We start from the raw sequence: 27,608 nt of genomic DNA, 5'->3' as shown, positions 1-27,608 counted from the left end.
ATGCATGGCTCCAGCGCGGCGCCCAGCAGTCCAGCAGGCCCCAACTCAAGAAACATCTCTAAAACTTGTCCGAAATGTCGATGTGGAGCCGGAGAGGAGCCTGGACCGGGAGCAGGGCCGCGGGTCCGTCGGTAAGTGCGTGTGTGGGGTTGTGTGCCGGCCGGAGCGGGGCCGGTCCCTGCCAGTTCGGAGTCAACAGTTTGCTCCCGCAGACAAACTCCGAAACAACTTGAGAAGCGTTCATCTTTTGTTTTTGACACCGTGCGGCCCCCGGTAACGCTCTCACTGCGTCCGCGCTCACACCGACATTACAATCCGGGCGATTTATTTCTGAGCGGCGGTAATAACGGATTATTAAAGTCCCAAACAGAACCTCACCCTCCGAACTACTTAGTAAACAAGGGCAGGCTAGCAGTGTGTAGCCCGACCTGCTGACGGCCCGTCCCACCAGCTCCGGCCGGGCTGCCATTCCAGGCGGTACCAGCAGGACAGCCGGTTCCGTTCCAGCGGGTCCAAGGACCGGCTTTAAGTTGGGAAAGAGTTCTTTATTCTGATGACAACGCGAGAGCCTCAGGGGGCACTATAAGCCCCCCTCACTGTCCGCTGCACACAAAGTTTTCATGATATCTGTTCAACCAGATTCTTCCTCATGTGGACCCTGAGCATGGTGCTGGTCCAGTCCTGTTAGTGGTGCTGGTCCAGTCCTGTTGGTGCTGATCCAGTCCTGTTGGTGGTGCTGGTCCAGTCCTGTTGGTGCTGATCCAGTCCTGTTGGTGGTGCTGGTCCAGTCCTGTTAGTGGTGCTGATCCAGCCCTGTTGGTGGTGCTGATCCAGCCCTGTTGGTGGTGCTGGTCCAGTCCTGTTAGTGGTGCTGATCCAGTCCTGTTAGTGGTGCTGGTCCAGTCCTGTTAGTGGTGTTGGTCCAGTCCTGTTGGTGCTGCTGATCCAGTCCTGTTAGTGGTGCTGGTCCAGTCCTGTTAGTGGTGCTGATCCAGTCCTGTTGGTGGTGCTGGTCCAGTCCTGTTGGTGGTGCTGGTCCAGTCCTGTTAGTGGTGCTGATCCAGTCCTGTTGGTGGTGCTGATCCAGTCCTGTTGGTGGTGCTGGTCCAGTCCTGTTGGTGCTGATCCAGTCCTGTTGGTGGTGCTGGTCCAGTCCTGTTAGTGCTGCTGATCCAGTCCTGTTGGTGCTGATCCAGTCCTGTTGGTGGTGCTGGTCCAGTCCTGTTAGTGGTGTTGGTCCAGTCCTGTTGGTGGTGCTGGTCCAGTCCTGTTAGTGGTGTTGATTCAGTCCTGTTAGTGGTGCTGGTCCAGTCCTGTTGGTGGTGCTGGTCCAGTCCTGTTGGTGGTGCTGGTCCAGTCCTGTTGGTGCTGCTGATCCAGTCCTGTTAGTGGTGCTGGTCCAGTCCTGTTAGTGGTGCTGGTCCAGTCCTGTTAGTGGTGCTGATCCAGTCCTGTTGGTGGTGCTGGTCCAGTCCTGTTAGTGGTGCTGATCCAGTCCTGTTGGTGCTGGTCCACTCCTTGTACCCAGCACTCTCAGAGGAAAGAGGTTTTGTTTTGTCACTTAACTCTGACCTATGAATCATTCAAGCATAAAACTCAAGGGATGAACCAGTGTTGTTGAAGTTCACACTTTAAAAATGAACTACTTCATTCAATTAAGTGAAATAATACTTTAGATGCTGAAAATGCAGTCCAAATAACTATTAAAGGTATGCTACTGCTATGGATAGATATCAAAGCCAATTATAAGACATAAACCAGCTGCCAAACATGTGGACAGTTAGCAGAGAGGTAGAAACCTTCAGAGGTCTCCATCAGTGGGTTGGGCTGTTGTTTCTGTAGCTTAGCAACAACTCAGCTGATGATGTCACACACAGCGTCAGCAGGTGAACTCTCTCAGCAGACAACATGGACAGAAGCTCACAGCCAGCTGTTCAACATCTGGGGTGCAGAGACGCTCCTTCTCAGTGACATGTCCAGGATTACAGCATCTGTTGTTAACCAGCTCTGTGATCCTCCTTTCCTGTTAGCGCTCTGTCTGCAGTCTCTGTCTGCCCGGATAGTCTTAAAGCTGAGCAGAGAGCTGTTAGAGCTGTTCCTGCAGCCAGGTCCAGGATTACAGCATCTGTTGTTAACCAGCTCTGTGATCCTCCTTTCCTGTTAGCGCTCTGTCTGCAGTCTCTGTCTGCCCGGATAGTCTTAAAACTGAGCAGAGAGCTGTTAGAGCTGTTCCTGCAGCCAGGTCCAGGATTACAGCATCTGTTGTTAACCAGCTCTGTGATCCTCCTCCTTTCCTGTTAGCGCTCTGTCTGCAGTCTCTGTCTGCCCGGATAGTCTTAAGGCTGAGTTATACTTCTTTTAACTGCCCTTGCGCTTGCGTCTTGCGCTTGCGTTAATGGCTCGAGACGTTTATGCTTCATTTAGCTTTGCCGGCGCTTGCGTGTGCTGCGTGGCGATTCACCGCCAGGACAGTAGGTGGAGTAGCGGGTTTTTTCAATGACAAGCCTACTACGATGAAAGGAAATTCACCGCCAGGACCTCTTCGGCAAGTCTCTCTTCGAGTGGATTCATCATAGATATAATATATTATATATATATTATGTCTATGGGATTCATGCTTCTTCTTCTTCTTCGCTTTCTACCTTGGCGTTTGAAAACAGCGGTCTTTTATTAGGGGATGAAACCGGAAGATGAACACGCCGCCGGATGTGATGTAGATAGTGGCTTGTGCTCGCGTCCAGAGTGGCTACTCTATAGCTCTGCTCGCGTCTTGCGTGAAGTTTAAAAAATTGAGGTGACACACGCAAGCACGCAAGGGGGGGCTTGCAACCGCGCAAGGGCTTGCGTTGCGGACTATAAACCAGGCTTTAAAGCTGAGCAGAGAGCTGTTAGAGCTGTTCCTGCAGCCAGGTCTCTGCCTGATATTCCTGCTGTGTCCACATCAGGGCTCCAAGCTTTTTCATCTGCCAGTGATTTTATATTTCCCATGATGATCAAGGGAAGAAATGGTTCAAACTTCTTCTTTTAATGTGTTTTGTTGCTGCTGTGCATCCTAGATGTCTCATCTTCAACTCATGTCTTATTCCGGGCATTACTTGAACTTTGGAAAGCTCAGTTAGCTGCTCCAACAGGCTAATAACTGTCATATTGCCTTGATTACGCGTCATTTAAAAAAATGTAATAAATAAAAAAGTTGCGTTACCTGCAGAGGTCATTCCAGCAGCACATCATCTAAGCCAGAATAGAAAACTGTTTTAAAAAAAAAGTGTGCAGAGCTAACGCAGCAGGCTGCCACCAGGGCGCCAGTTTGCCTCAGTTCATAATTAATGAATTTCTTAACCGTCATGGATTACTGAGACACGGTCATCTGAGCAGTTGTTTATCTATTCAATACGTACCTTCAGACTGCTCAAAATGAAAGTGTGATTAGAAAGCAATGTTTTTAGTTCATAACCTACTTTATTTAGAGTGCATTTGTGATCTGACAGTCATTGTTGTGGGTTTGAATGTAACAACATTCATGGTACCATCGTTATCACCTCTGCCACGTTTGATAAAACATTGATGCTGTAAATGATCACAAACTGCAGGTCTCAAATCAGTTGACATTGATCAAATGAAATGATAACTTTAAAAACCTCAATTCTAAAAAGCAGTAGGAACGCTGTGGAAAATGTAAATAAAAAACAAATGTAACAATTTACAAATCTTATAAACCAATATGTTATTCACATTTGATCATAGAAAACTAATCAAATATTGAAAGTGAGACTTTCTGCTTTTTAAAAAAAGCAATAAAAACTCAGCTCATCTTGGATTTAATTGAATACATCTACATGTACAGAAAGTTAGGATAGGTCCATGTTTCCCACTGTGTAGCATCCCCTCTTCTTTTAACAGCATGGTTTAACTTTGTCCTGCTGAAATATGCAAGGCCTTCACTGGAGAAGACGTCCTCTGGATAAGGGAAAAGCAGCTCAGAGAGGTAGGGTGGGGCAAGACCATTAAGAGCTTTAAAAGCAAATAAAAGGATTTTAAAATGAATCCTGAAATGTTTGGCAGCCAGTGGAGCGAGGCAAAAATGGGGGAAATGTGCTCATATTTGCACGTGTCAGTTAAAAGATGTGCAGCAGCATTTTGGACCATTTGAAGCCGAGTAATGGAGGAAACACTTACCCCAATATAAAGTGCATTACAGTAATTCAGCCGAGTTGTAACAAAGGTGTAGATTACTGTCTCAATACTGCCTAGACAGAAAAAGCTTGATTTGATGACTGCCCTGATCTGACTGTCAGATCGGCGTCCACTTTAACCCCCAGGCTGGTAATAGCTGGCTACCCAGATCCCACAGGGGGGTCTCAGTGGTGCGACCAAAAACCATCACTTCCGTCTTTTTTCATTCAAATTTAAGAAGTTAAGAGCCATCCGGGCCTTTATGTCACCAAGGGACCTGAGCAACGGTTTTACAGAATAGCCTTCATTCTTTTTAAGAGATACATGAATCTGACTGAATAACCTTTTCCAGCATTTTGTTGCCACTGTCCCGACATCTGACATCAACATCTGATATATTTTCTATGTTCTGTTGTGAAGAACATATGTGTTGATGAGATGTATTATTGATTGCCCTCTGTTTTACATTTACTTCTCCCACAGCATTCCAACTCTTTTGGGATTGGGGCTGTAAAACCTTACTTCTAAAGCCTGGTTTATAGTCGGTAACGCAAGACGCAACGCAAGACGCAAGACGCAACGCAAGCCCTTGCGCGGTTGCAAGCCCCCCCTTGCGTGCTTGCGTGTGTCACCTCAATTTTCTTAACTTTATGCAAGACGAAAGCACAAGCCACTGGCTGTGTTCGAAACCGCCTACTACTTGAAAACGGCACTCATCGATCTGACAGCATGCAGAGCGTTTACACACAGTGCACTTCACTCCTGTCCGAGCCCAAATCAGCCAGCCTGAAAAGCTGATTTCCCTTAAGCTATAAACTCTGTAAATATATAACTTTAGCAACATTTGAAACATTTTCAGGCGAGAAAGTAGTCGTTTAGACCCCCAAGGTGTTGAAAATCTGACAAAATACCGGCTATTTACAAGAAGTAGAAGCATGAATCCACTCGAAGAGGTCCTGGCGGTGAATTTCCTTTCATCGTAGTAGGCTTGTCATTGAAAAAACCCGCTACTCCACCTACTGTCCTGGCGGTGAATCGCCACGCAGCACACGCAACCGCCGACAAAGCAAAATGAAGTATAAACGTCTCGAGCCATTAACATACGCGCAAGACGCAAGCGCAAGGGCAGTTAAAAGAAGTATAACTCAGCCTAAACTCTTGTTTCTGCTCTCAACATTTGACACATTAATTCAATTATTCCAGCCAGCAGAGGCTCATTGACAAGTGTTTCAGTTTCCCAATTAACATCACACTAACATTAGGTAACTTCAGCAGCAGGTGAAAGGTCACGGTTGTTTTTGCATTGTCCCCTTGTTGAATACATTGTGAGTTTTGCAGTGCTGTTCGAAATTTCTCATGAAACCTGTCATTCACCATATAGTGCACTATATTTCCATAATGTGACACACAATTAGCTAAAATACTTATAGTTTACGGAAGATGTACACTGCGCAAGGAAGCCAGGAGCTAATGTAGCAGGCTAACACTAGCTACCACTAGCTGGCGCTAATGTTTGCAGGAGAAAAATTTGAGAAGCTGAATCTTAAATTCTATTCTGAATTTAACAGGGAGCCAATGAAGAGAAGCTAAAACTGGAGAAATATGATCTCTGCGGGAATATGTGGGACAGCCCAATAGTAAAGAATTACAGTAGTCCAATCCTGAAGTAACAAATGCATGGAGCAGTTTTTCTGCATCACTCTGAGACAGGATGTTCCTGATTTTAACAATATTACGAAGATGAAAGAAGGCAGTCCTAGAAACCTGTTTTATATGCGAGTCAAATGATAAGTTCTGGTCAAAAATAACTCCAAGGTTCCTCACTGTAGAACTAGAAGCCAAGGAAATACCATCTAGAGTAACTATATAGCTAGACAATTTCTCCCTGAAGCGCTCAGGTCCAAAGATAACGACTTCAGTTTGTCTGAATTTAGAAGCAGAAAGTTCTGAGTCATCCAGGTCTTTGTTTTTATTCAATTCAATTTAAAAAAAATCATTTGTCACCGAGACCAGTATTAATTTCATCAGCTTTTTTAAAATTTAGTCTTAGTCTTAGTCACAATGTCAAAAATCAATTTTAGTCTTAGTCAAATTTTAGTCATTTTAGTCATTTTAGTCAACACTGTACATAATAGAACTTCTCCACACACGGCGGCATGATCAATCATTATCATGCAGGTTGTTTTGTTGTCCTTCGCGTTGTAAACAAAATGGCTCCATACATCCAGGCATTGTTTTCGCCCAGCTCCAACAAACCGTATACCGGTATCCGAGCCCGACGCCATGACTGGACTGCAAAGTTGAACTAGCTACGGTTAAGATATAGCTAGCTACCGGCTACGTTACGTGACATGGGAAGGGCCTAAACTCAACTGAACTCGACTCACTGAACTACCACTGATTGAGCCGCGCGAGGCACTGTGAGACAGGTGCCGTGCAGGGACAAACAGGGCAACAGCGCGTAATCTTCTATGAAGTTCAAGTGTAGTGAAGACACTGGGCTAAATTATATCAGGCGTTAGTTCAGGGGTTAACTCAAAGTTCACACTGGGGTGCCGGCCAGAACACCAACTTAAAGTGATAGTTCGGAGTAGATTCACCCTAGGGTCATTTGAACCGTGACATCCAGCCAAGTAGCCCACCCGAAGTTTTTTCGATCTTGGCTGAACATCAGCTGAGTTACTGAGTTATCCCTAATAGCTTAGTACAAGCGCTAATGGAACCTGGCAGTATCTCCAAAATTACCACACTAAAATCACATGCCATGACACCAAACTTCTACAGTAGTACAAATATGGTCTGTACTCACAAAACGATGCATTTTGAAGTTTGTACATAGTCCAGGAGTTTATTATTATCAACACAAGCCTAATAGCTTCTCTGCTGCTAAAGCTGCGTCGACGTCACTTCCTTGATCTGGGAGCTTCAAAGTAAGATGAGGGTTGATCTACTACTGTAGACAACAAAGCAAGGCTGCTCAATTTCTCCATTGATAAAATAAATTCACAACTCTACAACATAAAAATTCATAAAAAATCATGTAGAATATAGCATATACTACACATCAAAGCAACAGAAGCTACGGCTGCAGCAACCTGAATACATTACATAAACAATATATACAGCCATACTCACGTTTCATTTACGCACACACCACTTGCCGGGACATTAATCAACAGCTCGATCTTCCCTCTGTCGACTCATCAGAGCACACACCTGTTCTAACCGAGCACCGACAGTTACGCTACATGACCAGCAGGGGGCCGCTCCGCTCTGAACTGACCAACACAATACATCTATAAACGTAACAAATCTCAACTTTGGAGCCTTTCCTACATCAAGAAACACTTATATTAACACATTGAATACCGGCGGTGTTTACGGAATTATGTCGTAGAATCCCAGCGTTCTAAACCATTTTTTCACGTTTTTTGTACAGTCACAGCATATTATGTGATAGGGCCACTGAAACATGTTATGGCTCGTTTGAAAGCTGAGACTTTAAACTCTTTGTGGGTCAAAACTGCGTGTCTCTAGGTGCCGCCATTAGCGAGCTATCCTTAGCTAAACCAAGGCGGGTATCCACCAAAATCAACAACAAACTGAGATCTCGGGGCTTTGTGAAACGTGCGCTCTTTCAGCCTGTGGCACTTTAGATACTTACATATCCGGGTCAGAGGATTTGCGTCGTGTCGCATGTTGCAAAGCTAACCTGTTCATAAGACCGCCTCCTTAGACTTGTCGCGTGTCTTCTTCTCCTTCTTGTTGTTTGTTTATGTTACTTTACCGCCACCCTCTGGAAACCGACACGTGCGATTGGACAAAATGCGGAAATGCACAACAATCAATGCGGCGTTATCACAATTGTTCTTGAGTTGACGCAAAGCCATTGACGTAATGATCAAAATGTCCAGATGATGACACCAGTTTTTGACTGCCACCTATGTCAGTTCTGTTCATCACATAATTACAAAAATCACACAGAATGTGCATTACAATGTAAAGATTCAGAATCCATAAAAAAGTACCTCAGAGCACGGCCGCTGATGTTGTCTGGTCCAGGAGAGCTGGTCTCTTTGGTTCTCCTGAGGGCTCTTACCTAGGGATATCACGATACCAGACATTTAGTAATCGATACCAGTGAAATTCCATGATTTTCGATACCCAATTTGATACCACGGTAAAAAACAAAAACAAACAATAAAATCCACACTTCAACATACTAATTTATTAAAAACATTTGAACATTACAAAAAACAACAGTGGCATGTAGTGTTCAAGTCATAAATGAAAATAAACCACTATTAACATTTCATCCATTTGAATTGGAATTAGGCAATATCAGAACCATGATAGTGGTTGACTTAGTAATTTGAACAAATATCTTCTTAGTGCCTATCGCGCATGTGCACTGTAGCTTTAGCTTACTGGCGCACAGGCGATCTGCGCACGTCTTTTGAACAAAACTTTAGTCTTTGCAATGTAAGCAGATACATTATTTGATCCATTTCAAAACCGGAGAACTCGCGTTGTCACAGAGAAACAAGGAATACTTCCGGAAAGGGTGCGTTCTGCTGTTTATTTTGATATCTGGGGCATTGTGTAGTGACGGGGACTTTGCAACTTATTCAGCCGTACTTTGCAAAGACATAACTTTGTTCTGTTTGTTTGTTGTCTTCATAACGTGATTATTTCGGCATGTACAGATACTCTTTGCAAAGCCCTGTTTCCGCTGTTTCTTGTGATATGCGTTTCATATCTATGCGATGGGGAGTTCGTTCAACTGAGAACAATGCAGGGCTGTAGTCAAGACCACCTTTGTCGAGTCCAAGACAAGTCCAAGACCAGGACCGGTCGAGACTAAGTCAAGACCGAGTCCAAATAGGTTCAAGTCCAAGACAAGACCGAGTCCAAAAGACTCGAGTCCGAGTCAAGACCGAGTCCAGGACAGAAAAGAACAAGTTGTATGCATGACAGTATAAAGTTAACGTAAACGCTCAAGCGTTTGTGTAGCTGCTACCCTTTGTAACACAAGTACAGTATCACACAACCACAAATGTAATTCACGACAACCAATCGCTTATTCCATATTCACAATCGTTTCATTTTTTTATATCTCATGAAACCAGTAATACCAGACGGACAGTGAGTGATGATAACTATGTCCAAAAACACATTACCTTGGCTTATCCTCCGCTTTGTTAGCTAATGCATAACACATAGCCTAGCCTATGAGTCTAAGCACCGCCTAGCTCTGCAGTTAACTTACCGAGATGAATGATGCCTCTGCAGGTGTCTCATGAAGTTTGAAGTCGTCCCAGATAGTCGATTTGCAGAATCTGCAATCTGCCCTGTGTTTTTTTTCAGTGATGTGCTGAGAAATTCTTTGTGATTAGTAAAACCAAATTTCACTAAAGCGGAATTGGCCGACATCTTCTCACTGTGTGTGTGTGTGAATCAATAAATGAACGATAACGATAAAAGAACGTTGGCAAGGCTCAGATGCAGGGCTCGTGAAAATAAACTGGTGTGTGATTGGTTATCAAGTGGTTACTTTTCCCTTGAATATTGTAACAAAATAAAGACGCCTGGACTCGGTCGAGACCAAGAACCATATTTGGCAAGACCAGTGGCCGAGACGAGACAAGTCCAAGTCAAATACCAGCGAGTCCGAGACCATAAAAAAACGGTCTCGAATCCGGACTCGAGTCCAAGACCGGACTCGAGTACTACAGCCCTGGAACAATGGGTGTGAATTTGGCCGCAAAGTGAACGTTAACATGACTTAACCAAAATCAGAAAAACGAGTACCATATGTTTTTAGAATGGTGGCATCGACGGGACATCCCTACTCTCACCACATCCTCTGTGGTGAAGGTAAAGGCAGAGTCTTTGGGCTGGAGTGTTTTTTTTTTTTTAGCTTCATCAGTTTGTATGGTGTTGTCCTTCTCAAACCAGGTGAAGAAGGAGTGGAGGTCATTCGGTAGAGATGTACGGCTGCTATTGTCCACCTGAATGATGTTTTGGTGGGTGGCGGTGATGTTAACAGCAGCCATATTTTTGAGGCCCTGTCAAGCCGAGTGGAGATCCCCCTGTGTGAATTTTTGCTCCACCTTGATCTTATATTGTAGCGTGGCAGCTTTAACTCATTGGCTGCCAGCCATTTTCAGTTCAGAGACACCCATACTGCCAAGTGATTTACAGTATTTTGACTGATTTTCCAAGACCCACAGAAAAGTGTGTCTTATGACTATGTACACACCGAAATTACCAAACGAAAGAGTAGACTCTCTTATTTCATCAAGAAAAAAAAGTTTGTTTCTACCATTTTCAGTCCTTTAGTAATAGACAGTAGAACATAGGTTGGTTTCACCAAAAACAGCTGTTTGACCCAAAAAACGGAGAAAACACGCTTTTTCTTTTTTTGTGCATAGTGGCACTGCTGCCACCTTGCGGGTAATTTTGCCAGTATATTCTCTGTTTAGTGTTTACAAGCCTAAGATTTAGTGACAAACTCCGCTAGATTGTCCCCCAGCCCGCTCCGTTAAAAAACGCAATTGACGTCTATAGACGTCTTTGGCAGTCAGCGTTTTTTTTTAAATTGACGTCTATAGACGTCAATGGCACCGAAAGAGTTAATGGCACGATAGTGACAGATTTAGAGGGGATAATGCTATCCACACAGAATGTCACATATGAGGAGAAAGTGTCAACCTGTTCATTTAAGTTGCTGGAGGGGGTAAAGAGGTTATTCCAGATTGTGGTCTCAAAACACGCTTGGATGGCTGAAATGCTCTCTTTGGTCCACTGCTTTACCCTGCAAACTACTTTTTAAGCACTCCCTATGATAGGGATGTATGCTGGAATGAGTAGGATAGTGAGGTGGTCAGCAGAGCCCAGAGGGGGTAGTGGGACAGATCTATATCCTTCTGGAACAGAACTGCACGTAACATACTAAGAAAGCCTTTAAGGGCTCTCCCAGGGGAGTACTGGTTAAAATCACCTAGGATGAATTTGGGTGCGTCTGGTGAGATGTATTCTAGCTTGTTGAGTGTAGACAGAATGTGTTTAGTGTCATTGTCAGCATAAGCTTTAGGGTGGATATACACTAAAATGACAAAAAGCTGTGGGAATTCTCGAGGTAAATAGAAGGGGCGGAGGGAGACAGCCAGCATCTCAATGTCCATGTTGCACAGTTTCTCTCTCACTGTAAAAGTCGAGCACCAGCGAGTGTTTACATAAAGACAAACACCGCCGCCATGTTGTTTGCCGGTTAGCTCACTGTCCCGGTCAAGTCTGAGAGGGGTGCCAAAACCATCAATATGCAGCATGTTATCACTGTCATGTGGTGGCGGTATATTGACAGTGTCCGGCGAGCTGAAGCAGAGTGTCTCTGGAGTAAGTGATTCGATGTCCAAACGGGAGATTGGTCCCTGCCGTTGGTACTACTATCCATAAAAGAAAAAAAGTGCAGCAGTAGTATTGCCATAACAGGTCCTTGAATATCCATGAGGCGGTGAGGATATTCCACAAAAAGACGGTAAAAGAGTCCAGAGTCGCAGTGATATCAGAGAGGCAATCGCTAGTTCTAGCCGACAAGTAGGAGGGTGGCTAATAGCAGGCGCTAACCGGCACGTAGACAAAACGGATTTAAAAAAAAGGGAGAAGAGAAGAAAGGGACACAATACCTTGGGCAAAGTGCACAGATGAAGAGTCACTGGCAAATAACTAGAAAAACAGATAGCGTTTTAAAAATGAATAAAACCCATACAAAGCTGCTCTACGAGCCGGCCGGTCAACCACACGAGCGGTGACCCCAATTAAGACATGCTTGTAGTCTGACCAACTTATTGGTTTCATCTGGTTTCATAGATAAGTACAGCTGAATATCATCAGCATAGCAATGGAAATTTATGCCATGCTGTCTGTGGCAGGCTTGTGCCACCGTGGGTTCCCCAACAGATATACGGACCACTTTATTGCGAGTTAACCTTTTTATTTTCACTAGTCAACCCGGCTCACGAGGATGCTCAGTCGTTTCTCCAGGCGTCACTCTCCACTCCCCTGTCGTCACACTGACAGGTCATCTCCTGGTTCTCCTCCCCTCCGCCCGGACCAGCACGCTACTGATAAAGGGGAGAATGATTAGCTGATGATGTGCAGATGTGCCCATCATCTCCCCTCCCCCTGTCCCCTGAGCCCTTCCCACCTCTCCTCTGCACCTGATGCACCACGCCCCCCTCCACATACCTCCACCGCCAGACTTAGGCCGGGGAGCTGTCCGGCCTAACCTACTCCCCCCCCCCCCCCCTCCTCCTCGTGGGAGCGGGAAAGGAAGTCGGCCACGACCATCTGCGTCCCCGGCCTATGGACCACCCTGAATTTATATGGCTGTAAGGCCAGGTACCACCTGGCCTTACAGCCATGCGGTGGAGCCACTGGAGGGGAGCATGGTCCGAACAGAGGGTGAATGGCCGCCCCAACAGGTAGTACCGCAGAGCATCGACCGCCCACCGGATGGCCAGGCACTCCTTCTCCACGGTGCTGTACCTGGCCTCCCTCTCGGACAGTTTCCGGCTGATGTAGAGTACCGGGCGGTCGACGCCCCGCACCTGCTGGGACAGCACGGCCCCCATCCCCCTGTTCGATGCATCAGTCTGCAGAGTAAACGGGAGAGAGAAATTAGGGGTGTGGAGAAGAGGCTCCCCACAGAGGGTCTGTTTTACCCTCTCAAGCGACACCTGGCACAGATCCGTCCACTGGACCGGATCTGAGGCACCCTTTCGGGTGAGGTCGGTCAAGGGGCTGGTCAGCTCGGCGAAGTTGGGAATAAACCGCCGGTAGTAGCCAGCCAGCCCCAAAAACCGCCTCACCTCCTTTTTTGTCTTGGGCCTCGGGCAGGCTGCAATTGCTGCTGTCTTGTCGACCTGAGGACGCACCTGCCCGCAGCCCAAGTGGTACCCCAGATACCGTACCTCCCTCCGTCCAACTGCACACTTCTTCGGGTTGGCCGTGAGCCCCGCCCGCCTCAGTGACTCGAGCACCGCAGCCACCTGCTGCACATGCTCCGCCCAGCTGTTGCTGTGGATGATAACATCATCCAGGTAGGCGGCAGCATATGCAGAATGCGGCCGCAGCACCCGGTCCATGAGGCGTTGGAACGTGGCTGGGGCCCCGAACAACCCGAATGGAAGTGTAACAAATTGGTACAATCCGTACGGAGTGGAGAAGGCCGATTTTTTTTCCCTGGACTCTGGAGACAAAGGAATCTGCCAGTAGCCTTTGGTCAAATCCAGTGTCGTAAAAAACCGAGCTGTGCCAAGGCGATCCAGGAGCTCGTCGACCCGGGGCATGGGATAGGCGTCAAACCGTGAAACATCATTCACCTTGCGATAGTCCACACAGAACCGAATAGACCCATCCTTCTTGTATCCAAGAAGGATGGGACTACACCAGGCGCTGTTGGACTCTTCTATTACCCCCATTTCCAACATAGCTTTCAATTCCGCCTGAACCAGTTTTCTCTTGTGTTCAGGTAACCGATAGGGCCGTGAACGCACCGTCACGCCCGGGTGAGTCTCAACATGGTGTTGAATAAGGCTTGTGCGTCCTGGCAGGGGGGAGAACACATCAGCGAACTGCTGCTGCAACTTGGCTACATCTGTTTTCTGTGACGGAGAGAGGTGGTTTTCACAAAGGAGCGAGGCTGGATTGGTCGATTTTGGCACCTCGGGCCCCAACTCATCTCTCTCTGCAATTGTCGTCACCAGAGAAACAGACTCTACCTCCCTCCATGCCTTAAGGAGGTTGAGGTGGTAAATCTGAGTCGCACCTCCCCTGTCCGATCGCACAAGCTCATAGTCAACGTCACCCACTCGCCGTGTGACCACGAAGGGCCCTTGCCACTTGGCGAGTAATTTTGAGCTGGAAGATGGGAGTAATACAAGCGCTTTATCTCCCGGTGAAAATTGTCTCAGCCTCGATCCTCTGTTGTACAGCTGCTGTTGACGTTCCTGGGCCCGGAGCAAATTCTCGCGTGATAACTGACCCAGTGTGTGGAGTTTTGCTCTCAGGTCCAGGACGTACTGCACTTCATTTTTGCTGGGGCTCGGACCTTCCTCCCAGCTTTCTTTTACCAGGTCCAAAACCCCCCGTGGTTTCCTGCCAAACAGCAGTTCAAAGGGAGAAAATCCCGTGGAGGCCTGGGGAACCTCGCGCACTGCAAACAGCAGAGGATCTAGCCACTTGTCCCAATTTGGTTTATCATCGTGTACAAACTTACGGATCATGGACTTCAAAGTCTTATTCAGGCGCTCGACGAGGCCGTCCGTTTGCGGGTGGTATACACTGGTTCGAATAGACTTGATGCCCAATAATCCATAAAGTTCCCTCAGTGTTCGTGACATAAACTGAGTGCCTTGATCAGTCAGGATCTCTTTCGGGATCCCGACTCGGGAGATAACCTGAAACAGCGCTTGCGCCACACTCTTTGCAGATATGCTGCACAGCGGCACTGCCTCTGGATATCGAGTTGCATAATCCACGAGAACCAACACAAATCGATATCCACGTGTGCTCCGGTAAAATGGCCCGATGAGGTCCATCCCGATCCGTTCAAACGGGACCTCGATCAGTGGTAGCGGGCGCAACGGCGCTCTCGGGATGGCCGGTTGGTTAACCAACTGGCATTCAGCGCAGGACGCACACCAGCGGCGAACGTCCGCTCTAATGCCAGGCCAATAGAATCGGGCCATTACCCGGTTCAGTGTTTTCTCATACCCCATATGCCCAGCCATCGGGTTATAATGAGCCGCCTGGAAAACCATTTCCCGGCGGCTTTTCGGTACCAGCAACTGGGTAATTATCTCCTCATTCTGAGTGTCACGACTCACTCTGTACAACCTGTCCTTCCTTAATGAGAAGTGTGGATACGTTAACGCTGCGTCAGGGCGCACCATATGACCATCAATTCGTATCACTTGGTCAAAGGCAAAGCGTAGAGTATCATCACGAGACTGTTCAAGTGGAAAATCTTCCATGGAGTTAAACACGGGAGCCTGCGGAGCCTCCTGTGGAGGCGCCGCCGGCTCCCCCTCCCCGTCTGCAGCGTCGGACAACCTCGCGTCACCACTGAGCACTGCGCACATATCCCATCTCTCTGTCGGTCGTGAGCGCACCCCCACACACTGCCCCACTAGCTTATCAAACCCCGGCCAATCAGTACCCAAAATAAGAGGGTGCGCCAGGCGGGAGCTAACCGCAGCCTTTACACTATGCTTTTTCCCCTTATAACGAATTTCCACTGACGCAACAGGGTATTTGTGAATATCCCCATGCACACATCTAATCTCCACCCAGCGCGCTTCTATCAAAGCCCCGGGCCGAATCAGATTCTGGTGAACCATGGACTGCATGTAGCCTGAGTCCACCATCGCCTGATGTGTACCCCCTTGGATCCTTACCGGAACGCTGTACGTCCCTCCCGGACCGGCGGAGGGTGCTGCAGGGCCGACCACCCGGATCACCTGGCCGACCTCCATGAGCGGGCACTCCCGGCGGAAGTGTCCGGGCCGTCCACACCTCCAGCACTCCTGCACCGTCGCTTGAGGAACCGTCTGTGGGTCGGGGACCGGGTCCGCAGCGCGCTGGCCCTGTGGCAGGAAAAAAAAGGAAACGGCCGGTCAGAGCGGGGAAGCGGGGTGGGTCGGGTGGCCGCGCTGACTGGAGGCCCGGGTGCCTGAGGAGGCCTCCTGCGGGGTGCCGGCGTGGGACGGGCCGCAGGCGCCGGGCGGACCTCCGCTGCTTGGCCATAGGAGTGGACTGCCAGGTGGTCCTCTGCCAGCGTGATGGCCGTCGCCAGGTCCGCCGGGCGGTGGCACCGCACCCAGGCCGAGGTGCCGCTCGGGAGCCCCTCCGTGAATTGCTCCAGCACGACCGTCTCCAGCATCCGCTCCTCTCCAGCCGACCCCCCGGGCTGCAGCCACCTGGTTGCCGCGTCTTTTATCTGCTGCGCGTATACGAAGGGCCGGTCATCTGGCTCCAGCCTTGCCCCCCGGAACCTCCGCCGATGGTCCTCCGTGGAGCAGCCAAGCCGATCCAGGACGGCCCGCTTCACCTCCCGGAACCGCCCTCGGCTGGCGGCTGGCAGGCAGAGCGCCGCCGTCTGCGCCTCCCCCGACAACAGCGGCAGCAAGCGTACCGCCCACTCCGCCGCGGGCCAGCCACACGCCGTTGCCGTCGCCTCGAACATGTCAATATAAGACTGCGGGTCATCCCCCGCAGTCATCTTGTGGATAGTCATCCCCGCGAGTGAGGGCCCCGGTGCCCCCGCCTCTGACTGGGATAGCATCGCCTCCAGCAGGCGTTTCTGCCTCTCCGCCTGGTCGTGCAGAGCCGTCAGGTGCTGCCTGTTCGCAGCGGCCTGGTCGTGGCTCATCCTGGCCACTTCCCTCAGCATCTCTGCCAGAGCGGTCACCGGCTGCTGTGGCTCTGTCATGCTGTTAGGGGTACGTTGGGCGCCAGTTGTGGCAGGCTTGTGCCACCGTGGGTTCCCCAACAGATATACGGACCACTTTATTGCGAGTTAACCTTTTTATTTTCACTAGTCAACCCGGCTCACGAGGATGCTCAGTCGTTTCTCCAGGCGTCACTCTCCACTCCCCTGTCGTCACACTGACAGGTCATCTCCTGGTTCTCCTCCCCTCCGCCCGGACCAGCACGCTACTGATAAAGGGGAGAATGATTAGCTGATGATGTGCAGATGTGCCCATCATCTCCCCTCCCCCTGTCCCCTGAGCCCTTCCCACCTCTCCTCTGCACCTGATGCACCACGCCCCCCTCCACACTGTCTAATAATGTTACATAATGGAAGCATGTATAAAGTGAAAAGAATCGGTCCAAGCACAGAACCCTGAGGAACTCCATGAGTTACTCTGGTGTGTGAGGAAGATTCTTCATTTACAAGAACAAACTGAAATCTATCAGATAAATATGACTTAAACCAGCCTAATGCAGTTCCTTTAATCCCAATAACATGTTGAAGTACTGAATGAATATATAAAACATGGATAGCTTACAGCATTATTTTATGCAGCGAGGTATCATTTGCATAGAATGACACTGTTTGTCTTTTGTTGTCTCTGTTTTGCAGGTCTGTGAAGATGTTCAGCTGCCTCAGTGACTCGGCTGCTGTTACTGCAGTGTTCAGGGCTGCTGAATACTAAAACTGACTGCAAAGTTCTTCCCAGTAAACGCACAAACCCAGTCAGTACTTCTAAAGCTCCTCATCAATGCAGCCCATTTGGGGTTGTTATGGCAGCTGCTGTCACAGGAATTAAGTGCTGGACACGGGCTCTTGGCATTAACTCTGCACTCTGAGGTTACCATAATGTTTAGAGATCTGCAGACTGGTTTGTCCTCATGAATCTTGTCTATATCTGCTCAGGCTCCTGGCCAGAGTCCTTGTGCAGCTGCAGAGCATCATTGTTCCTCCTTTTAGACCATGTTCAACCAGCAGGATCATCTGAAAGGCCAGCTGCATGAGAGCCTCCCAGCCAGCAGGCAGCTCTTCCAATGCCAGGATTGTGGGAAGCAGTACAACACCCAGCTGGGTTACAGACGCCACTTGGTGGCTTCCCACAGTGCTGCAGCAGGCCTGTCCTGCCCAGAGGAGTCCCCTTCTCTTTTGGATAACCTGAGCGACCATAGTGACAGGCCTCCCTCATCAGAGGGCAACACCAATGTGCCTGTGAGAGAGAGAAAGTACTCATGTGAACGATGTGATCGCCGTTTTTACACTCGTAAGGATGTACGCCGTCACGCAGTGGTGCACACTGGACGCCGGGACTTCCTTTGCCCACGCTGTGCACAACGCTTTGGCCGCAGAGACCACCTGACTCGCCACTTGAAAAAGAGCCATGCCCAGGAGTCGGGGTTGATGTCACCGTGCACTCCCAGCACACCTGTGACATCTCTGACTCCTGCAACCCATTGTCCAGTTAAAGAGGAGCCCAGCCCAGTGACCTCTGATATGGGCCCAGTCTCTAAGGAGCCCATGGAGGCTTTCAGCAGGGACATGTGCACCTCTTACCCCATACCCAATCCCGTTTCTGGTATTGGCCACCCTCATGGCCTCATGCAAGGGTCATTGTCCTCAAGCATGGCCATGGGTCACCACATGTCCCCCCAACCTTCTCACCCCCATCATCATCATATGCAGCCCCCAGCAGCTCCACCGCAGCAGCCCTACAGCAACATGTCCCGATACCAGCACGGCTCTACCTCATATCCCCGCTCTGATGTGGATAGCTTCCTGCTGGACCTCCAGAGTGCTCCCCCACCTCCCCTGAGTGCAGTCAACTCCTCTACCTCTGTCTCTCCTCAGAGGGAGGTTTTGGGGGATGGAGTGAATGCTGGTGGCGACACCCACCTGGTGTCTAGGAGCCCCGCTATCTCTACAGCTGAGCTGTCTTGTACCACTAACATGGACCTCGGGCCTCTGCTAAGCTTCTTGCCTTTCAGCCTCCCACCTTATAGTCCTCACATGGGGATGGGAGGGTTAGTGATGAGCTATCCACCTGCAGCCACCACCACCACCACCACAACTTCTCCATCCTCTTCCACTGGGCTGTCCTCCCAGGCCCCAGGGCCTTTCACTTTCTTCCAGCCCCAACAGCCTCATGTATCACAAGGCCCTGCTGTCCACAACCACAGTCAGCTACCTCAGGCATATAGTCCTGCTATGAGCACTTCCAGCTCCCTACCTCACTATTACCAGGCCTTTCAACAGTAAGCAGCTCTGTCCTACATGCACTGCCATCATATGTACTCATGTTGAACATGAAAAAGGTAAAGCACCGGGATGGCATCTATGTGTAACAACAAATCACCTCATCAGTATTACCTCATAATTTAAGAAATAACTGAATGTTTTAGGAACTGTAGATGATCTCACAACCAAATGAGTTATTTTCATCAAACCTGTTTGCAGCTGTTCATCTACATAAAACTTCCCAGAAGCTGCTCAATGTTGAAAGTCCTCCAGCTTATCCTGGAAAATGCTGCAGTGTTGCATCATATTATACAGTTATGTGTTGTCTCTTAAAAAAGGTCACTTTTACTGTGATTAACTTGACATATGTTTTTCCTATTAAACTGTTAGAGCATTACAAGCCTTACAGAGAGCGGTTAGTAGAAGATGTGCTAACAGTTCAAAACAAGGCAGAGTGAGTCTGAGCAGCACTTTCTGTACACAACATTGGGATGGTGAGCACAAAAAAGGCTTGCATCACCAGATGAAGATAAAGAAAATTACCAAAAGTGTATCATCAACCGTTCTTAAGTGTTGTAAATGGAACCTCTTTTAATGAAATTAAAATTAGACTTAACTCATCTGTTTTTAAGGACAGTCGATGACTGTATCGATAAGGATAACTGCAAAGTTGGGCTGCACTTCATTAACGGTAGAGATACTGTGAACTACACGCTATGCTTCCAACCAGCCGTCAGGCACATCTGGAGCATTATCACTTTGTTGTATTTTCAGTGCATTGGCTTCAGATCCGTCAGGGAGAGAACTCGCTTTGAGCGCCCCCCCCCGATGCAGCTGTGGTGTGCATGAGAAGGGAGGCAGCAGGGACGGGGCACACTTTCTCCCAAACAAACAACACTGACATGTGAAGAAACGAATTACCGTGACTGTTTGACGTATCAAAAAACCACCAAGCGCACGCTGCTGGTTAAGGTTTTATTTCTTCCTGTCTCTTTAAACCCAAGCGGCCTTCCAGTTTCCTTTAAGGTGTAACATGTAGTACCGCCCACCCCTGCACTAGCATGCTGTGGATTTTCTGGTGGGCAGTTGGAAGTCATCTGAGCGGTGTGTTCAGGTTCATGTTTGTTTGTTGGAGACCCAGCAGGGGCCTCTCATCACTGCCTTCTCACATCTGTTTGCTTTTTAAGGTGGAATGTCAGCATGATGATATGAATGCTACTTAGCAGCTGTTTTTCATTTTTATATGTATCATGTAGATTATTAGAGTAAATTGCACTTACCTTTTATTTTCATTGTGAAAGTAATGCCAGATCACATTAGGCTGAAAGCTGCTCCACCGCTGTCTGTGGACTAAAATGTGAAATGTTCAGACACTGCAGGCCAAAACATGTGACCTGGCAGTTGCTCTTGAGACAGACAAATGTTCATGAATTCCTTTGATCAAACTGACTGTTTTGTCTTAGTCTCAGTTTTTGGTACACAGCATGATAGTCTGGTTAGCTGTGATTGCCTCCAGCGTCCTCAGTGTCTTACACCTCTGGGATTGTTTGAATGGGGCTTCAGAGAGATGCTGCTAACCAGGTCACGTAGCTCATGGTGGCTGTCTGTCCCTTTTTAAAATGTGGTAAGGATGGAAAGAACACTGACTGTCAGTGTGCACATGCTAGTAAAATGTGTTACTGAAGTAGTGTCAAAGATTGGGCAGAATGTTCCAGTGTGTGTTGGGTGTAGAAGTAGCTAAAGCAAACAACACATTTCACTTTTATGAACCCATTGAGTTTCTGATTGCTTAGAATGTCAGAACTGTGGCACTTGTGTGAGATTAGTAAAACAGGGCCTGCTAAATGTATGAAAGATTGGGAAAACATGGCGTGTGTTGCTGACATTGGCCAGTGCACTGCACATTCAGTCTTCACACAACTCAAAAAATAACCAACACCTGGGATCACACTTTTTCCCAGTCTGATGGAGCAACATTAGTGATGCTTCAGCCGTCAGTTTGGAGAATCTTTAATACAGAAGGACGACTCAGTTCCATGAAGGTGTATTAGTGAGGTATCTTGTAAGTGCCAATAGGAACCCGGTTCTTGATTACAGCAAAAACAAGTTCAATATGGATGTGGAAGTAGAAGTATCGTTTAAAGAATAAAACAGGAAATGAAAAAAGAGCTTATGGTGTAAGGCAGATAACCGTGTGACAGCTGAAAAGCAGCCAGTGCGAACTCTGATCCCTGTTGGGCCTGGTTGTGGTTCCACATGTCTGTTGGGGGGTCTGCATGTTAAGTGTTTGTGCTGCATGCAGTGCAGATGGGAAGCTGATTCAGCCAGCAGCATCATAACATGTTGCAGTGTGTAGATCAGTGTGCATTCGTTCTGGAACCAGTGATTATCCAACTGTGCTCCAGATCCATTTGTAGCTTCATGGAAGTCCTCTCTACATAGCTTGACATTAGGTGGTGGCTTGGGAACACCATTGTTTTTATTTTTTCCCCGAACTGAACCGCTGCATCTGCCTGCTGTGAATATATGACTTTATTTTGTGCTGGAGCTGCAGATTCATGTCAGAATGAGCTCCTACATCCTTTAGTTTTGTGTTGAGCACCCATTTTCCCCAATGCTGGAAGTGTCTCTGGTCTAAGCAACCCCCCCCACTCCCCATGTTCTGACTTGGTCAGGGGTCCGGAAGGCCAGGAGGGAAGCAGGTGTGAAGCAGTTGTTCTGTTGAGATCCAGCATTCCTTTAACAGTGTTACACTGCAGTGTGTCAAAACTGCTGGATTCTTAAGAACAGTGCCAGTAATGGCACACCTCCGAAGCTGGTCAGGTGGAGATGGTTGCATGCTCTGGCTGTGTGTGTACAGTGATGTGATACTGAAAAGAGATTCTGTTCTCATTGAAGCCCTAATTCCATGGACTCCTTGTTGAAGGACTTGTTTGTTAGCATTGTAACAAGTATCAAAGTGTCGCACCAATGTCTTAAAATGCTACTGTTGTGCCTCTCTAAGAGTGTCCAATCTCTTGACCGAGTTGAAGCACTTAAGACTTTTCTAAAAGGATTCATTTGATCTGTACCTCACCAACACAAGTCATTGTGGCTGTCGTTTTTATCTGTATTCCTCTAGTTATTTTGGAATTTTTACTAGATTGGAACTATAAAGTTGGATTTTATGACATATAGCTCTTTGTTGGCAGATGCTGACATAATTCAAACTAGAGCCCAACCAATACATGGGGCAGCTGATCTTAAGGTATCAGCATCCATGCTGCACCATTCTAGCCGCTGTTATTTTTGATTTCATGCTGAACATAATGCTGAACATATTGCTGAAAATGGTGCTTTGGTTGATTGAAATGGTTGTAAGCACATCGTCTGTCCAGCAGAGCGGCTCTGACTCGTTTACAGTACTCTCAGCACTGTTTGCAGCACATGTAGCACAGTACACGTTAGAACTGTGCAAGCAGTGGTGGGTGTGTGTGTGTGTGTGTGTGTGGGTGTGTGCATGTGTGTGTGTGTATATACATATGAATACACCTACCCATTCATTTTTAATGTGCTTATGTATACATATATGTGTCCATGTTTCTACATGGACACTTATATGTATTTATTAATATATGTGAAAATCTGTGAGGCTCTAATTAAAAACTGTCTACCTCTACCTTGTCATATATTTTTATGCAAAATTATTACAGGCAGTTTTTACAGGTGGAGTTGGGGATTTGTACACTACCAGCCAAAAGTGTGGACACACCTGTCCATGGATAGCTTCTATGGTGCATCCAAACTATAAGATAACACAGTTATTGTTAGTTGTAAAGAAAGGATTGACCCGTTTCATATTTTCCATTTTAGCCCGCCTTTGCTTTGATGAGCAGCTTCACACACTTCTGCATTCTGTCCTCAGCTTCATGAGGCTGTCACCTGAAAGGTTCTCCAACTGTTTTAAAGGAGTTCCCAGATATGAGTCTCAGCTGGGTTTAGGTCAGGTGACTGTGGAGGTCATGTGATGCAGCAGTCCTCCACCCTTCTGGGTTAAACAGAGCCCACAGAGCACCCCCACAGCATCATACCTCCTGCTCCATGCTTCAGAGAGGGAACCTCACAGGCTGAACTCATCTGGCTCAGAAAGTCCCCAAACCAAAGTGCAGCTTTCCACTGGTCCAATGTCTCTTCCTTGTATTTCTTGGTCCAAGTGGTGTTTTTTCCACAGTAGTTTAGCTTAATCCAAGTCTGAAGGCCTGATTCCCAGTTGGGGTTTTTCACCTAACAGATCTTCATGACCCACTAATGCTGGAGTGTTGTAAGTCTTAAGGCTGATTTATGGTCGGAAACCAGGTCGTCTGCGTGTGTGTCGCAGTTAACGCAGACATGCCCCCCCCCTTACGCAGACACTCTGGTGCACCTCCCCAAATTGTAACTCACCGCAGACAGTGCCGCAGATATCGCCGCAGGGAGGAGAGAGAGGAGGCCTCTGATTGGTCAACTCTACATCCGCTCTACACTATGCGTATTTCCGGTTTGCTAACCGGCTGACGCTAACCGTGCTAACCGTGACGCTTCTTTCGCCTCTCTGCCAGCTCCAGTAGTAGCAATATTTCTTCTATTTCTAGATCGATCAGCTGCATCTCAATCAAAGTGCGCATTCGTCCAGTCGCCATTGTTGTTGAATGACCTCCGTAACCGTAACACCCACAATCCTAGCTTGTTCGTGATTGTCCCTCTTGCGTTGTGGCGTGGGATTAACATAGCGCAGACAGCGCTTCAAGGCATAAATCAAAAATAACTGCGTCGTGTCTGCGACAAGCTCACTGCGACACACTGCTGCGAAGTATACACGAGCCTTTAGTTGAGCGGTTGTTGATGTGACGGGGGTTACAGCAGTTGTTAGATTGGGCCGCTATCACTGCATTCCAACACAGCTGACGGTCTTCGTGAGATGAAAAGAATTTCAACCTCAGAACTTTATTCATGAAGACAAACGTGCCAAGTGAAACCATTCCGGGGGGTCACCCTATGAAACTGGTTGGGAAAATGCTGAGTGTGCACAGCTGTCATCAAAAGCAAAGAATCAACACGTGTCTAGCCTTTTATTTTCTCGTTTGGATGTTCTCATTGCTCTATAAAGTGAAGTGAGCATTTGTTCCTACTTCTGACTGGTACCTTTATGTTGATACAGTCTCTCTTCTTTGAAGAAACAGACACAGCTCCTTTATACTGGTAGAATTCTTTGATCTCTATACTCGCGTTTTAATTCTATTTCTACTTATTTACTACCTCAGAAGAGACAGGAGACTGTCCACCTAACTACAGAGGAATATCTGTGTAGAGTTTTATTTTTGTCAGAACAAGCACGTGTAGTGTAGATCCATAGTTTGTTGTCTATTTTTTATTGAGGTAATCTCATATCTGAATGGTGCTGACTGCATCAGGTCTCCATTGTCTGCCAGTAAACACTGCATTTATACTGTTGTGCCTGTTTTTCCTCAGTCTCAAACTCTCTTTATTGGTTTGTGCCTCAGTCTAACCTGAAATCAACACTATTAGGAACCATTTGAAATCTATTTTCCTGCTGTTTAAATAGGAAATAGTTGTTGATCCCAGTAGAAGAGATTTTGCTTTTAGTATTTTGACTGAAACTAAAGTTTTGATGTGTCTGATAAATGCTGTCCTTCCCACAAAGAGTACAGCACTATGAAAGAATCTTTTATTCCGATCCTTTAAGCATTAGTCTTCTTCAGACATGGTTGTGGAACACAATGTTTGGGGCTTAATGCCCACACGAGAAGAGGACATGGGCCCAAGCTCACATTTCTTATTGGCTGCTGATGTCTGGATAAAAAAGGCTTAAAAAGTAACCAGATGTCCATATTCTTTCCCTGAAACTACAACAACCACCGTATCTGAGCCTAAACCATACAGCCTTAATTGTTCACTTATTGAGTGTTTTACCAAGTTTTCATGAATATATTCAGCAAGGATGGACAGCGATTTTCCATCCAATAGCAGGAGTTTTTTTCAGGAACTTCGGCTCAGTAACATTTCCTGTTAATACATTTGTACTGTTGCTTTGTTTGTACATGAAACAGTATATCTGCACGATGATGTTCCACTCAAGTTGAGGCACTTCAGACTGAATACAAAGAGGTACAACAGGACACAAACTGGTTTTCATTTCATTGTTCAGCACTGTAGTTCCCTGCATTCAGGTGGGCTCAGAGAACCACTGGGTGCAGGTTTGACCACCTTTAACATAGACAAGTTTTGCTTTAGGTATTTGTATTATTCAGTAGACTAGAAGACGGTGAAAAAGAAGAGTTGTCATTTTTCCATTGTCTGATGATTAAGTAATACAAAATAAATAAATGTTTTAGATTTACACTGCTTCTGTGTTTTACTTTGAACAACAGAAAATCTTTATAAATGTGGACTATTTATCATTTGATTTAAAACAACATATTTGATGTCTTTGTAAAGTATTCCCCCCTTTGGCTATTTTTAATTCAATTCAATTCAGTTTATATAGCGCCAAATCACAACAAACGTCATCTGAAGGCACTTCAATAATACAGTCCAACACAATTATACTCCAATTTATTGTAATCATAATCCAATCGAATCTAATTGATTCAATTAAAACAATAATATAAAATACTAGATAATGATAGAATAAAATGCTGTGATCGACCGTATCAAATGCAGCACTGAGATCCAACAGGACAAGCACAGACACAAGTCCGCTATCAGAGGCTAAGAGGAGATCATTGGTAACTTTCAGCAGTGCTGTTTCTGTGCTATGATGCACTCTGAATCCTGACTGAAACTCTTCAAACAGATTATTTCTGTGTAAGTGATCACAAAGCTGAGCTGCAACTATTTTTTCAAGAACTTTAGACATAAAAGGGAGATTGGATATAGGTCTATAATGAGCCAACACTTCTGAATCAAGAGTAGGTTTTTTAAGTAAAGGTTTAATTACAGCAACCTTAAAAGTCTGAGGTACATATCCTGTCAACAAAGACAGATTGATCAAATCCAATATGGAAGTGTCAATTAATGGGAAAACCTCCTTGAACAGTCTGGTTGGGATTGGGTCTAAAACACAAGTTGATGGTTTAGAAGAGACTATTGCTGTTGTTAGTTCAGAGAGATCAACTGGGCAGAAGCTGTCTAAATACAAATCAGGTTCTAAAGATACTTCTAAAGCTGCTGTACTTGATGATACATCACTGATAATAGTGGGAAGGACTCCATCAATCTTCTCTCTGATAGAAACTATTTTATTGATAAAGAAGCTCATGAAATCATCACTGCTGAGAGTTAAAGGAATAACTGGCTCAGCAGAGCTCGGACTCTTAGTCAGACTGGCTACAGCGCTGAAAAGAAACCTGGGATTATTCTTATTCTCTTCTATCAATGATGAATAATAAGCAGTTCTAGCTTTACGAAGGGCTTTCTTATACGTTATTAAACTATCTTTCCAGACTAACTGAGACTCTTCTAAATTAGAGGAACGCCACTGTCTCTCCAGCTTTCTTGCAGTCTGCTTTAAAGCACGCAGCTGTGAATTATACCAAGGAGCCAGCCTCTTCTGACTGATTACCTTCCTTTTCAGAGGGGCAACATTGTCCAGTGCTGTACGCATTGAAACTATAGTGCTGTCAACAAGAGAGTCAAGTGCTGCTGGAGTAAAGTTTAGGTAGTCGTCCTCTGTCATATCTGCACATGGCAGTGAAGAAAAGGATGATGGAATTAACTCTTTAAATCTGGTTGCAGCATCCTCTGAAGACACCTACAGTGGCTTGCAAAAGTATTCATTGAACTTTTCCGCATTTTGCCACGTTACGACCACAAACATAAATATATTTTATTGGAATTTTATGTGAAAGACCAACACAAAGTGGCAGAGAATTGTTTAGTACAAAGAAAATGATCCATAATTTTAATTTTTTTTTTACAAATAAAAAAACTGAAAAGTGCATGTGCAAAAGTTGGGTAGAGTTAATAATTAATTAATTATCAATCAATCAATAATAATTCCAGAACACAATGAAGACCAGATCACCTGCTTAATCCAACTCAGGGTCGTGGTGGTGGGTGGGGTATGAAATATGATATCCACGTTATTATAGGGTTATGGATGAATTCAGCTGATATTGATCTCAGCTTTGACTCTTTCAGGTAGGCCTGTAAGATTTCAGATAGGCATGTAAGATTTCAGACAGGTATGTAAGATTAGATTTCAGATAGGCATGTAAGATTTCAGATAGGCCTGTAAGATTTCAGATAGGTATGTAAGATTTCAGACAGGTATGTAAGATTAGATTTCAGATAGGCCTGTAAGATTTCAGATAGGTATATAAGATTTCAGATAGGTATGTAAGATTTCAGATAGGTATGTAAGATTTCAGATAGGCCTGTAAGATTTCAGATAGGTATGTAAGATTTCAGATAGGTATGTAAGATTTCAGATAGGCATATAAGATTTCAGATAGGTATGTAAGATTTCAGATAGGCCTGTAAGATTTCAGACAGACCGTAAGATTTCAGACAGGTATGTAAGATTTCAGATAGGCATATATGATTTCAGACAGGTATGTAAGATTTCAGATAGGCCTGTAAGATTTCAGACAGACCGTAAGATTTCAGACAGGTATGTAAGATTTCA

General features: G+C 46.4%; 1 protein-coding gene across 1 annotated transcript; it reads left to right on the top strand.

The window, feature by feature from the left end:
* On the top strand, positions 1-25,319 carry LOC142390063 (zinc finger protein PLAGL2-like). The gene is made up of 2 exons (XM_075475412.1): positions 1-131; positions 17,324-25,319. The coding sequence occupies exon 2, from the start codon at positions 17,675-17,677 to the stop codon at positions 18,962-18,964; it is 1,290 nt and encodes a 429-aa protein (XP_075331527.1). The 5' UTR covers positions 1-131; positions 17,324-17,674; the 3' UTR covers positions 18,965-25,319.
* Positions 25,320-27,608: the final 2,289 nt, after the last annotated feature.

The sequence above is a fragment of the Odontesthes bonariensis genome, chromosome 10 (genome assembly GCF_027942865.1).
Source record: "Odontesthes bonariensis isolate fOdoBon6 chromosome 10, fOdoBon6.hap1, whole genome shotgun sequence".
Lineage (NCBI taxonomy): Eukaryota > Metazoa > Chordata > Actinopteri > Atheriniformes > Atherinopsidae > Odontesthes > Odontesthes bonariensis.
This window is presented reverse-complemented; position numbering and strand designations above follow the sequence as displayed.